The following is a 12,656-nucleotide window of genomic DNA, read 5'->3' as shown; positions in this document are numbered from 1 at the left end:
CCCAGCTAGCACCATCGGCTTTATTCGTGGTTTTAAAATTCTTAAATCAGTGAAGCCTCTGCTTAAAGCAATAATTGCTGAATATGTTTGAAAGTAGAGCCTAAAAAAGGCCTCTGCCTACCTTTTCTAAGGCGATAATATCTAAATCTTCTACCTCTTCCTGATGCTGTTCTTCCCAAGAATGTCAGTCTACAGCTGGCATTTCAGGAGTTGCCTAAATTGACAAACTGTTTTTATTTTGCACAGAAAGAAAACTGCAAAGGCACAGAGATCAAAATTAATGATAAAATAATTATTATTCAGAATTTTGTTTGCACTTATATTTAAAACTATGCACTGGTGTTGCACAAATGCAGTAGTAGAAATGGTCCATTTAGAATACATAAATATTGGACTAGGGTTTGGTTTTTTGCTCTAATTACTTTGTTGGAACTACTCCTTAAAAAAAATCCCAATATCCTTTCCATTCCTTGCCTAAAACACAAAATCATAATATGCAAAACCATTTTGCTTATGAAAGGAGGAAAATAGCCTTCAAGTGGACCAACTTCAAATAATTTTTCAGATGATTGCAAATGAATGTGGGAATAAGAGTATCTGTTGCTTTAAGCTGAGTGGGCATTGTTTTAATGGATAACAAAGTGGGTATGCTGACCAGAGAAATCAAATTTAGAAAAGGTTTGGATGAACAGAACCTCATGTTTCGAGACAAGGGGCCTCTTGAAAGCTTAAAAAAACATTGGAAGTAGAAGTATAAGCTGAGAAAATTTGGCAAGGAAATAAAGTCCAAAACCACAAAAATAATATCTGCATTTTTTAGATCCCTGAAGAGGAGGAGAAAAATGAAACAGGAGTGCCAATATTTATTTTTTTAAAAGTCCTAGAAAAGATTTTAAAACTGATCTGAGTTGAAAAATTATAATAGCACATAATACTCAGCTCATCCTGTACAGCATAACATTACAAGAGCTACTTGGAGGAAAGCTTTTAAGGCTTACAAATAAACATTTTACACAGAAGCATGCTATAAAGAAGGGGAAAAGAGAACTTAATGTAGAGAGAAAGTGAGAACATTTTACTGGACCACAAGGTGCAAAGTAAAAATGATAACAGTATTTTGGTGAGATTTTAGAAGTATTTAATATGATTATGGCAATTGAGGCCAAAAAGTTGTTCCTAAAGTAATCTAAATGTACAAAAAACTAGTAAGAAGTCAATGAAACACTAGGATATTAAAGTCATTTGAATTGTCCTTTCTATTTGCATTCTCTGATTCCCATTTTAGAAAAGCAAAATACAAGGCATTTCATTATTTGAACTTACCTGATTTTGAATTTTCTTAATAAATATAACTTCTTTTTATACTTATCTATCTTGACATGATATATCCCTTGTTGTAGTGTACACTTATTTTTCCTGCTAAATCTAAAAGTTGATCATACTCAGTAATTTATCAAACATTTTGAAATTATAAAATGCTTACTCAATGTGGTATTTCATAAACCCTTGGAGTGGAATTCCATGCCATCAATATCTGTCATCTCAATCTGTATTTAGAATACATGAAGCAATCATGCAGTCTGCCATATACCTATGGTTAACTCTGTCTTGTTAAATTGTTCTGGAGAAGAAAGTCTGCTGTGTGTTCATAGGAGCCATTTGTCTTAACCCAAGAGGACCTGCATTCAGAATTTCACATTTTCCTTGCTGCAAATTGCAATGCTAGACAACATTTGAAAAAGGGAAATCCAAACCTCTGACAGGACGGAATGATTTTCAGTAATCAATTCCATGCATTTCTGACCTCTAAAAGCATACAGTGATGCCAAGCTATTTTCTAAATGCCTATTTTGTACATGGGCCAGGTACATAACCACACTTCTGTGGCTGGCTATAGATGGCACTCTGCTGAAATGACCAAACACTGTAACTTGTTTCTGTGGGAAGTTCTCCATGTTTTCTCCACCATGGAGTGTGCTCAGAGAGGGCACCAGGGCTTGTGAAAGGACTAGAAAACATTTCCTGTGGGAAACAGCTGAGGGAGCTGGGGTGTTTAGCCTGGAGAAAAGGAGGCTCAGGGGGCACTTCACCACTCTCTTCAATTCCCTGAAAGGAGGATGCAGTGAGGTGTGGGTCAGTCTTTTCTACCATGCCTGCAGTAAGAGGACCAGAGGAAATGTCCTTAAGCTAAGACAAGGGAAATTCTGGCTAGATATTAGGAGAAGTTTTTTCATGTTTTTTTCACTGCTCATCAAACAAACCCACAAAAAGACAAATATATTACATGTTAATGATACATTCATTTATAAACAAAGCTTGAAAAATGTTATCAATCAACACTTTCATTGAGAAATCAGGTTAGAATTAAAATATCCTGAATTAGTAATGTGGTTTCAAAAGACAAATGATGAACTTTCACTGAAAACAGTGGATTCAATTCATATACATAGTCATTAATGAATTAACACAAAGAGCTATTTTAAAAGAAGGAAATATGTAAAAATTCTTTGCAACAGACAGCAAAAGTGATCCTTCTTACTAAAAGTTAGTGACTGAGAATAAATAGGATTGTACAGGCTGTTTTCCTTGATTTCTTTATAGCACCTGATTTTGTGATTACTTCAATTCCAGAGAAGATAATCAGAAGAAAAGGGCCAGAATACCCTTTTGCATGCTGTGTCTGGTGATAGGAGATACCAAAAAACAGTATAAAGCAGCAAAAATGAGCCTCAGTACTTAAGTGTTCCTTCTGTGGAGATAATATACCAGGGATTCAAGCAAAATGGACACTAGTATTTCAGGTCTTCTGGTTAGTGCAGAATTCCAGCTGTTAATTAACAATTCATTATCAATAATTGAATATCTGCTGAATAATGTTTATGATTAAAAATGCATTGACTCTTAATTGAATGGGAAAAAAAGATCTTGATTACATCAGAAATAAGATTAAAATAATGGAGCCTTCATATCTGATCCAAATAGGAAAGCACTTGTGTAATGGTTCTGTTTCTCTTCTCTAGAATTTTCCATCTGCATCCCAGGCTGCTTTACTAACCTAATCTAAATAAGAGTCACCAACAGATGTATTTCCATAGAAGAGAATCTTGAGTTTTAGAGACTTCTCATTCCGTTGTTAGGTGAGAGCTTCAATCTTGCTGCAATCAATTCTAGCAAATTGGTATCTTTAAAATATACACAAATTCCTAAGTGAAAAGGTTTTACAAGGAGAAATGAGTTTTACTCCAAACAGCTGCAGCTGATACTAAACTTGAAAAGTGTGCTTAGTTCAAATGTGGATATTGGCTGGTTGTTTTTATTTTAATAAAAACAGCTTATCTAAGATGTATCTAGAATGCTGGGCTTACTCATGATTTTTCAACTATTAAAACATTCCTAGGCAGGAAGCCTTCACGAATGTTTTTAGAAGGAAAACTCATAAAACTATCAAAATAAGGAGTACTGACTTTAAGTATAAACAACCAAGTCTTGGAACTCATGGAAATTTTATTTTCAGATAACTTAGTAACATAATTTCTGTGTATTAGCATAGTGAAATGGTTTTATGAACAATGTTTTTATGAATACTCAAAGATATAATACATAAAGTATGTAAAATATGTAAAATAGATAGGATTTCATTCATGTCCTATGAGAAAATGCAAAGCTAAAAATCATTCTGGAAGAAAGAAAAAGGTATATAAGCCTTTACAAGGGTTCAAATTCAGAGAAATAAAATTACTTTGAATTGGCTGATATAACAGCAATAAGAAATAATCCTGCTACAATGTCAGTAATATCTGCTGTAAATTGTAGATATCTAATAATGGGAGGTTTAATGCATCACAAGAAAATGGTGTAAGATCAATGTTATGGAGAATGGCAAAAATGGGTAATATATCTTGGACAGGAAAACGTTACAACAGAAATACTGAAATAATTCAGATAATTTGATAATGGTAAGATAATCTGATATTTGTAGGACTAATAGACAGTTAAGAAGAGTGTAATTGAGGGCATTAATTGAATTACAGACTCCTTTATTTCCTTTGATTTCCTATTCCATTCTACTGTTTTACTGGAGTGCTATCATGTGTCATTCATTTAATAGTGGGTTGAATGTATCTCTGTGTAGTTGCAATTGCTTTATACTTAATTAAAAAAGAGGAGGAAGTAAAAGCCAAGCAGTGTATGATTGGTATACAGTGTACTTTTAGTGTTGACTTATAATAACTATGTTGTGGTATATATCAATACATCATAAATGTATTATTGTGAATCCTCTAATATGTTAATATATAGAATATAGTTAATAGAAATATTTCTCTTTACGAAAAAAAAAACAACTAGAAACATTTTTGATACAAAAAGTGGTTTCCTGATGTATGATGCTTTGTCAAGGAGCTAATTTTTTTGGCAAATTTGCTGGCTGCTGTAGATCTGGTTGCATCTACGTATATGTCAAACTCCTCCCTCTGAGAGACTGTTCTCATATTTTAGCTTTTTAAATGTGAGTGGTTTCGTCAGACTTTCTTCTCTTTAATTTAAAAACCTGCATATTTTCAAAAATTATGTATCAGATAGCAGCAGAATACATTCAAAGAAGGAGAGTGCTTCAATCTTCAGTTATTGTTCTTATCCACCTGAATTTCACATACATCATACCAGTGTAATCCTAGCATCTGATCTCAATGAAAGAAAATCAAGGAAAACTTTGTTTACTTAGTTTATCAAAGAGAAGGCTAAGCAGTAAGTGGATCCAGTCTGTAATTACCAACACAAGGAAAAGTTACCTGATACTAGAAAGCTCACAGACAAAAGTGTCACAAGATCTATCAGAGTTCAAAGGAAAAATAAGGTGCAGATTTTTAACCATTGCAACAATTTAGTGTATGAGGTAGCATTCCACAGCTGACCTGTGACGGAATAGAGGGAGTCCGTAGTCTTTTGCACATGTCTGGGTGACCTCCAAAGAATCAAGCTCCTTCCCTTCTTCCAAGATGTGTTTAACTGGTGTGGAAAGCTGAGGTGAATGAAACAGTGTCATCAGCTGCAATGTTGGTCTAAGAGTTCTGTCTGTAACTTACCCTCATGTAAACAGTACAGGGGGAACGCTGTGTTCTTCTAACTGGTCTCTATCGAGGACAGAACTAACTCTGAATGCCTTTCCATGCACTGAATCACTTTTTTGTTGTTTCTGTTATTAACATCCTCTCTGAAATAGACTCATCGTGGTTATGAGAAAAAGACTGTACACCAAGTTCACAAACTGAAATTAGCTTTTTCATATATTGAGACACGTTACTAACTTGAAGCCGCGTCAGTGAAAAGATTGAAGAAATACAATTCCCATTTCCTCAAGCATGAAGGATCACTGACAGCAGCAGCATATGGTCTCCCTAACATTTTCCTGTTCAGAAGCTGGGGGAGGTCATGATTAGGGAAAGTAAAGACCTCAGATGAGTGAGTAAAGCTCTGAGAGCTGGTGTATGACAGCTTTTGTGTACCTGATGGAGAGCAGAGAAATTCAGTCTCTTCAGTCTGAAACGTTCCTTTAGGGAAGGTGTTCACGATATTTCTTTGTTTCACTGAGGCTGCAATTCTCTCAGTGGCTGCAGCCCAGGTAAAGGCACAGTCGACAGAGACTGGGAAATGCAGATGGGTGTGGTGAGGATCCCCATCCCAAACAAGTGACTCCTCCTAGGAGTGCCATAGCAGAGCCCACCTGAGCAGAGGTGCAGGGCTGAAGGCAGCCCGCCAGCTGATGAAAATGATTGGAAAAGAATTGTTCTACAGTGCATGATACAAGTTAATAAAAATGACATAAAATTAAATTGTGTCTTTTTTGTCTATTTTTTGTCTATTTTTGTCTATTTTTTGAACATCCAAAACACTGAAAGAAAAGTGAAAAAATATTATTTGATATTAATATCTAGTCTTATATTAATGCACTTAGTTGAGAAAATTTAAAACAGGAAAAGCAGTGCTAATTTTAAACTATTTTATTTTAAAATATTTTCACATTAAGTTTAAAATGCAAAATTAAAACTGTTAAATTTTGTCCATGGTTTGGAATATTTGATGTACCTAACTTCAGAAAAATTATTATGGTGACATACTGGTTTTGCTAATTTTCATACTTATTAATAGAATGGAAGGACTTGTAATTTATGACCCTGATTGGATGTGAATAGCAAGTTGTATTATTTTGGTTGTTCTTTGCACAAGGCAGCCTCAGAAGTAAATCTGGTATCTGATAGATAACTGACAACTGTGTCATGCACACTGTTGGAAGAAGATAAGCATAATTTCAAGTGTGTCTGTTTCCATGTACTTGTTTGTAGAGTTTGAGTTTTTGGCGTTTTTGAGGAAATTAATTTGATGAGACATATAAGAAATAGATCTTAGGAGTATCAGGTTACAGTAATTACTGATATTCTTCTAACAGCAGGTACTCCTTTTTTTGCATTTCTTAAAAACTTTTAAGTTCATTTTAAGTCTCTGGTTTTAAGTGTTAATGGGACACAATGAACTTGATTGGTGGGTAAAATTTCCTCTGTTCTTATATAATATTTTATCAAAAAATCCCTGCTAATAACTCTCACCTTGACTTTCTTTAAAGGTCCTTGCCTATACTGAAGGCCTTCATGGAAAATGGATGTTCAGCGAGATTCGAGCTGTTTTTTCAAGACGTTATCTTCTCCAGAACACAGCTTTGGAAGTGTTTATGGCAAACAGAAGTAGGTCAAAATTTATATTTGTTGCATAAAATTGTGCTAGTGGTTATTTTGTGTTTTATTTATCTTAAAAGGAAAATTCTGTGCTTCCTTTGATAAAGTGCTTATGTCCGTTCTATAATGCTTCCTCTCATATGTGCTCAGTGCAAATTTTATTAAAATCAATCTCACTGCTTCCTGTCCAGCAGTGAGATTTATTTACAGAACCAGATCATTGCAATTGGTAAATTCTTTAGATGTTGGATAGGAAATTTGCTTTTTCAATTGTCTCACCCTTCTCCTCAATTGTCTGTAAATATTTTAGTGGAACATATAAAAGGATATTTCTTTCCCTAATTATAAAAGGAATTAAAGTTAAAAAGTACCTGAGCAATAAATGGATCTACTCGGTTTTCTGTATTTGCTACTCTGAATCACAGTTCACTGGCTGGTGAGGTGTGTAGTGGTCTTTTACCTTCAGGATCTCTGATGTAAATTTTGATTTCAGCTGGAGAAGGAATTGAACAATTCCTTATTCCTGGCTGTTTTAAGACACTAGTTAGAAGAGCAAATGCCATGCCAGCTAATGAACAGTATCTCAGCCTGATAAGAGATTTTATGGGTTAATAGTAAAGTGTTGTTCCTCTGAAGTAAGCAACACTCAGGTCTTCTGCAAAATGAGAGACTTAATGCTAAAATGTTAACCAGCTAATTATACATAGGTGTGAAAAATGTCAGGAATTTCTGTTGTACCTTGGATCCCCAGGAGGATAAAAGTGGAACTGACTTCTGTCCCCAAATAAAAACCTGAGCATTTTAAAAATACATGCAGGTGAAGAAACAGACTGCTGCAAATGTTTTACTGGTATATATTTTCCTTTCTTCATTTAGCTTCTGTTATGTTTAATTTTCCTGACCAAGCAACAGTGAAAAAAGTTGTGTACAGCTTACCACGTGTTGGAGTAGGAACCAGCTATGGTTTGCCACAAGCCAGGTAATTTAATTAACATAGATTTTATATTTTGTGTTTGTTGTATTATACAGTTGGTATTTTTTAAATATCAGTGCTAAAACATTATTCCTGTCAACTCTAGATTTTCTTTTTCTTAAGGTTAGTATGAGAAACATTACACTTTACTTACTATATGGCCTGTTAGTATATGGAATAGAAGTAAAAGAAGTAAGAGATAAAAAAGTAAAAGAAGTAAGTTAGATAATTAGATGTTTTCCTTTTCAGTTACAGGAAATAAGCACCTTCCATTGAAAATACTTACACCTTATCTCTTCAAAGTCTGGTTTTAAAAATGTATAATCAAATGTTCATCCTTGCTGTGATTTTTATGCAGGATGTGAAACTGAACTTGACTAGTTTTTGTGTTTGCTGAATGTAAATTATTTTATATATATGAATGTGTGGGATTTTACTTCATTTCTTATCAGCATAGTGGCTATTTTGCAATTTTCAGATTTCTTCCTTTCATTAGTATAGTGCATTCTTCTTCTTTTCTTTCCAAAATTGAGGAGCATATATATTTTTGAAAGAACAATAAAGGTTGAGTTTTAGAGATTTTCACATACTATGGACAACTACAGTTTTTATTCCCACATCAACATCAACATCAAATCAGCCTATGGCCAGAAATAAGGCTGCAAATTGTCAGATCTTATATATTATAAAAGTATTCCTGTTTCAGGGAGAGGTGAGATGATCTTCATGTGTACTTCACTGTGTTAGAGTGGGGACATTTTTTGTTTGTTTTTCAGTTCAGCATTAACTTCTGGTCAAAATGAGACAGAAATAAAAAATATGAGGGAGCAAGGAAACAGCATGATATTAACAAAATATGGTGCTTTGGGCTCAGACCCCCATTTGGCTTGATTTGGCCAAAAAGCCAATGACTTAATCATCAGTGTAGTGTCTGGGATGTGTCTCTCTCTAAGTCATTTCCTACAAACTAAAACTTCTCATTGTCCTTGTTTTATCCCAGTGCAAAATGTGGAAATACTCTGAAGTGTCAAAGTATTTGTAGAATTGGAGAACTGTTTCATTCCCAGATGAACATCATTCCCTGTCATGAGCCCAAGAGTCTCAGGATACCTAAGGCTTGATCTCCTGAATGTGCTGAAGTCTTTAGGCAAACTGCCAAATTTCTCAAGTTTTCAGTGAGATCAAGGCGAAGTTGGGGCATTTATTTGGAAGGCGCATCTTGTTAATATTTGCATTGTTCTTCCATATACTAAAGTTAAAGGAAATGCTGTCTCTAAATGGAAAGTAATAGCATTCTTTTCTGAAATAGAAATGGCCACATGTTCTAGCACAAACAAAATGCAAATTTCTCAATCAGAATTTCATATTTACAGTGACATTTTTTACTTTTGAAATTCATATCCTTTGTGCATTATTCAGTGAATAATTGTCTGAAAAAGTTTGTTGATATATAATTATTTAGAAAAGTTTCAGCTTCAATATAATATGCACTTATTTCCATACCTTTTTGATTAAAGTTCAAATTGAATCGAAAATGGCTTGCTAGCCTTCAGAATATATCTGGCATATGGTAGTGAAGTTATTTTTCTTTCTTTCTGGTTTTTTTTTGTGTAATCAGTGTATGATTTATGCATAATAAAAACTCCATAATCATAGTTCTTTTTCTTTTTTCCCCTGTCTGCATACCCTTATTGTCTTCAGTAGGATTGCAGTGGAATAACTGAGGGGAAATCTGGCTCTATAACTGCTCTGTAGTTAATCTTTAGTTGATAGAAAATAGTTTTCCTTCCTGTGAATATGTTGGCTGGAATGCTAATTTATAAAATTATGCTTATTTACATAACTAAAATAAGGTGAAATTATACTGAGTAACCAAAAGAAGATGCTATACTGAGTAAAACATTATCTTTTTTTTTATCATCAGAGTTTTCCAGATTAAGTTGTACCTTAAAATATCTTAACAAAAGAAGATCTTTATGATTGTTTTGCTTAAGTTCTTTAGTTCTATTTCTGCAAGTAATATTTCCTCTCTGATACTACTCTGATAAATGTCACCTAGAGTTAATTACAGTTTAATAGTAAATACAGTTTAATTAATTACATCATAAAGGCTTGCACTCATGATGGAAACATTCCAAAGAAGTAAATTACTTTTAATGCAGTACATGGCTTTTAAGTGTATTTCTGTTTTCCTGGTGAAATTCTGGAATTATGAAAGGTGAAAGGAAATAGAAGTAAATAGAAATATTTATGATCTAATGGCTCAAAGGATTAGAAGCAGGTGAACCATTATGACTTCCAAAGACTCTACAGACCTGCTGTTCAGAGCAAGTCTTCAGTTTGCCTCTGCTGCCTTTCAAAACAGCTTGTTTAATGCTTTGATTCAACAGAGTTCAAGCCTGTCCTTAATGTTACAAAGAAGTAATTACATCCTTAAAATAAGTCACATGTTGAAGACTTCAGTCTGATTTAGTAATCAAATTAGTCTGTCTTTGATAAATGCATTTTCACTGTTTCTGAAACATGTTGCATTGATTGTAGTTTCCTTATGACCTTGCCAAATGATACAACTGGGCAAACAATGCTGTGTCTTTTAACTTCTGCCGCTCCATATGATTCTACATAGGTAGAATAATATCCACTTTTTTATCAGACTACTTTTTATGATTCTAACCCCTGAGGTGTTAGAAGGGACACACACATTACTGATGTCTTTTTATTGAGGGCAACATCACAGCTCAGAAACCAGCTGTGAGCTGCCCAATGGTTTCCTAGCATACTGAGATCAAAGAATTGGTAAAAGATCCAGTATCTTTGCCCCTAAAGATACTGACACCTTCCCCTGAAATTCTGTGGGTTATTAAAGCATTAGAGAAAACAATGGCTTCAGTTAATAAAACCAGGAAATTAAAATAATTTTTTTTCTGAAAAAAATGTATTTTGGCTGTTACAGTAACTATATTCAACATCAGCTCAGTTCTGTCATGTCAGCAGCTTGGTGATGGATCTCCCGATCTCAATACAGCTGGTTGCAGAGGTTGAGTTTTGTGAAGAGAGAGAGGTATAAAAACTAAGATTTTATCCCATCAAAGTATAAAACCCTTCTTAGAACTTTGATTAAAATGAATGTTGATGAGTTTTTTGACTTTCCTTGGGAAATTACTTTCCCAAGTCTTTATTTTTTTTTTCTCTGAACAGGAGCTACACATGACATCATGCAGGTGCAAGATGCGTAAATATTTTTTGTATGAGATTGCATTGTATCTAACTAAATTAAAAGTGAGTGTGAAAGGGGGTGTGTCATATTCCACATATGGAATATATAACATCCCTTCCTTCACCAAAATGGCCTGAATTGTTTTCTAAATAAATTTAAATGTATAAAAATTGAAAAATTGGATCATTCTGTTGTACATCAGAGTCTTCTGCAGTTCTCATTTTGAGTAGATATTTTGTGGTTCTCTAGAAGCAAAGGAAGCACATTCATTTGTGCATCTTCATATTGGTGATGGCATATTGAAGAAAGAAATAGTTTGATCAAAGTTGGGTGGTTTTAGCAAAACAGAAAACAGTGGGTCTTCCTGTGTTAGCTGAAACAAGCAGGTGTGGAACCAATTTATTGTGCATAATTTCTTCCAGTCTCTGTTGAAAAAATGTGAATCTTTCAAACACGGTAGATAAGGAGTAAATAAGGATGTTTTTAGTATATTTTGATTTTCTGTAGAGTTCACTCAAATCAGGCATTCAAATGCAAAGTCCAGCACTTGACAGTTTATAGATTTTTGAGACTCCCTAGGAGATTGTGAAAAGTCTGAAAGCAGCTACTAAGCTGATACATAAATGTTGTTTTGTCATGGGAGGAACAGAAAGTCTGTGACATAAACGCTTTGTAAATTTAATGATCTCTTTAGTATTTTTATTTTCTATGTTTATTAATTTGCATGTAGCATTATTCAGAATTTACAGGAAAACACATGTCTTTGAGAGTTGTACTGTAAAATTAGTTGTTATTCTATGAAATGCAATATTAAGTATGATTACATTTGGATATTTCTTTAGATAAATTGTTTCATAAGTATTATAGAAACAACTTTAAAATATTTTGCATTGCCTCCTGTGTACTAGTAAAGTGCATTTATGTTTGGTATCCTATAGTCTACTGTAAAATAAGGCTAGCCAAGCTGGCAAGACCTAACACACTGCTATTTGGGTAAATACCCTTGCATGGTCATTTTTGTATGCCCAGTTTTGGAAGCTGAAATATGGCAGATGTTGACAAGTTACACACTGGCAATTTAGACAAGTAATTGTAATAACTGTGATACACTCCAGTCACATGCCAATGCTCATGCATCCTTTCTCTGGAAATAGAGTTTAGTGCATCTCCAGGAGTATGTGCATGTATCTTTAGAAGTAGGTGGTTCGCATTTTTGTAAACACTGCGCAGTTTGACACCTTGTATATTACTAAGTTTTAAGAAGATACTCAGCTTCCAGAGTCTAAAAATAACACATAGTGTGCCCAGGGTACAACTGAAAGCTGAAGCATTGGGTGTCCCTATTTAGTCTTGATAAGCTGTGTAAATATTACCACATACATTCTTCAAATTCATTGAATTCAAGCTACTCATTAGGAATTGTCTTTTTTATTGTTGATGTTCTTAACAGGTATAAACATTTCTCTATTTTTGCACATTTCTAATATCTAAATTTCTTCTTAAAAAGGTATCTGAGGAGATGAATTTATTTTCTTTACAAAGATTTCCTTGTCTTTCTCCTTTTTTAAGGCAAGAACTATTTTCTCTAGAAATGAGTTTTGAACAATGAGACTGCTTCTGCCTGTTGCCGATTTTTTTCTTTAATGCATTAGTCTAGACTGACTCTAGTCTCCTATGTTTTACCAACCAGGGACAGTATATACAGTGGTTAATTTAAGACTTGCTGCATGGTACTTGT

General features: G+C 34.0%; 1 protein-coding gene across 5 annotated transcripts in view; it reads left to right on the top strand.

The window, feature by feature from the left end:
* The window catches only part of NBEA (neurobeachin), a 458,173-nt gene that overhangs the window by 351,112 nt on the left and 94,405 nt on the right, over window positions 1-12,656 (top strand). For all 5 annotated transcript variants that reach the window (XM_054514098.1, XM_036391661.2, XM_036391637.2 and 2 more), the window contains 2 exons: window positions 6,620-6,737; window positions 7,605-7,707. In XM_054514098.1, coding sequence (XP_054370073.1) covers window positions 6,620-6,737; window positions 7,605-7,707 — 221 coding nt within the window. The remainder of the gene's footprint in view (window positions 1-6,619; window positions 6,738-7,604; window positions 7,708-12,656) is intronic.

Source organism: Molothrus ater, chromosome 2, assembly GCF_012460135.2.
Source record: "Molothrus ater isolate BHLD 08-10-18 breed brown headed cowbird chromosome 2, BPBGC_Mater_1.1, whole genome shotgun sequence".
In the NCBI taxonomy this organism is placed as follows: Eukaryota; Metazoa; Chordata; class Aves; order Passeriformes; family Icteridae; genus Molothrus; species Molothrus ater.
This window is presented reverse-complemented; position numbering and strand designations above follow the sequence as displayed.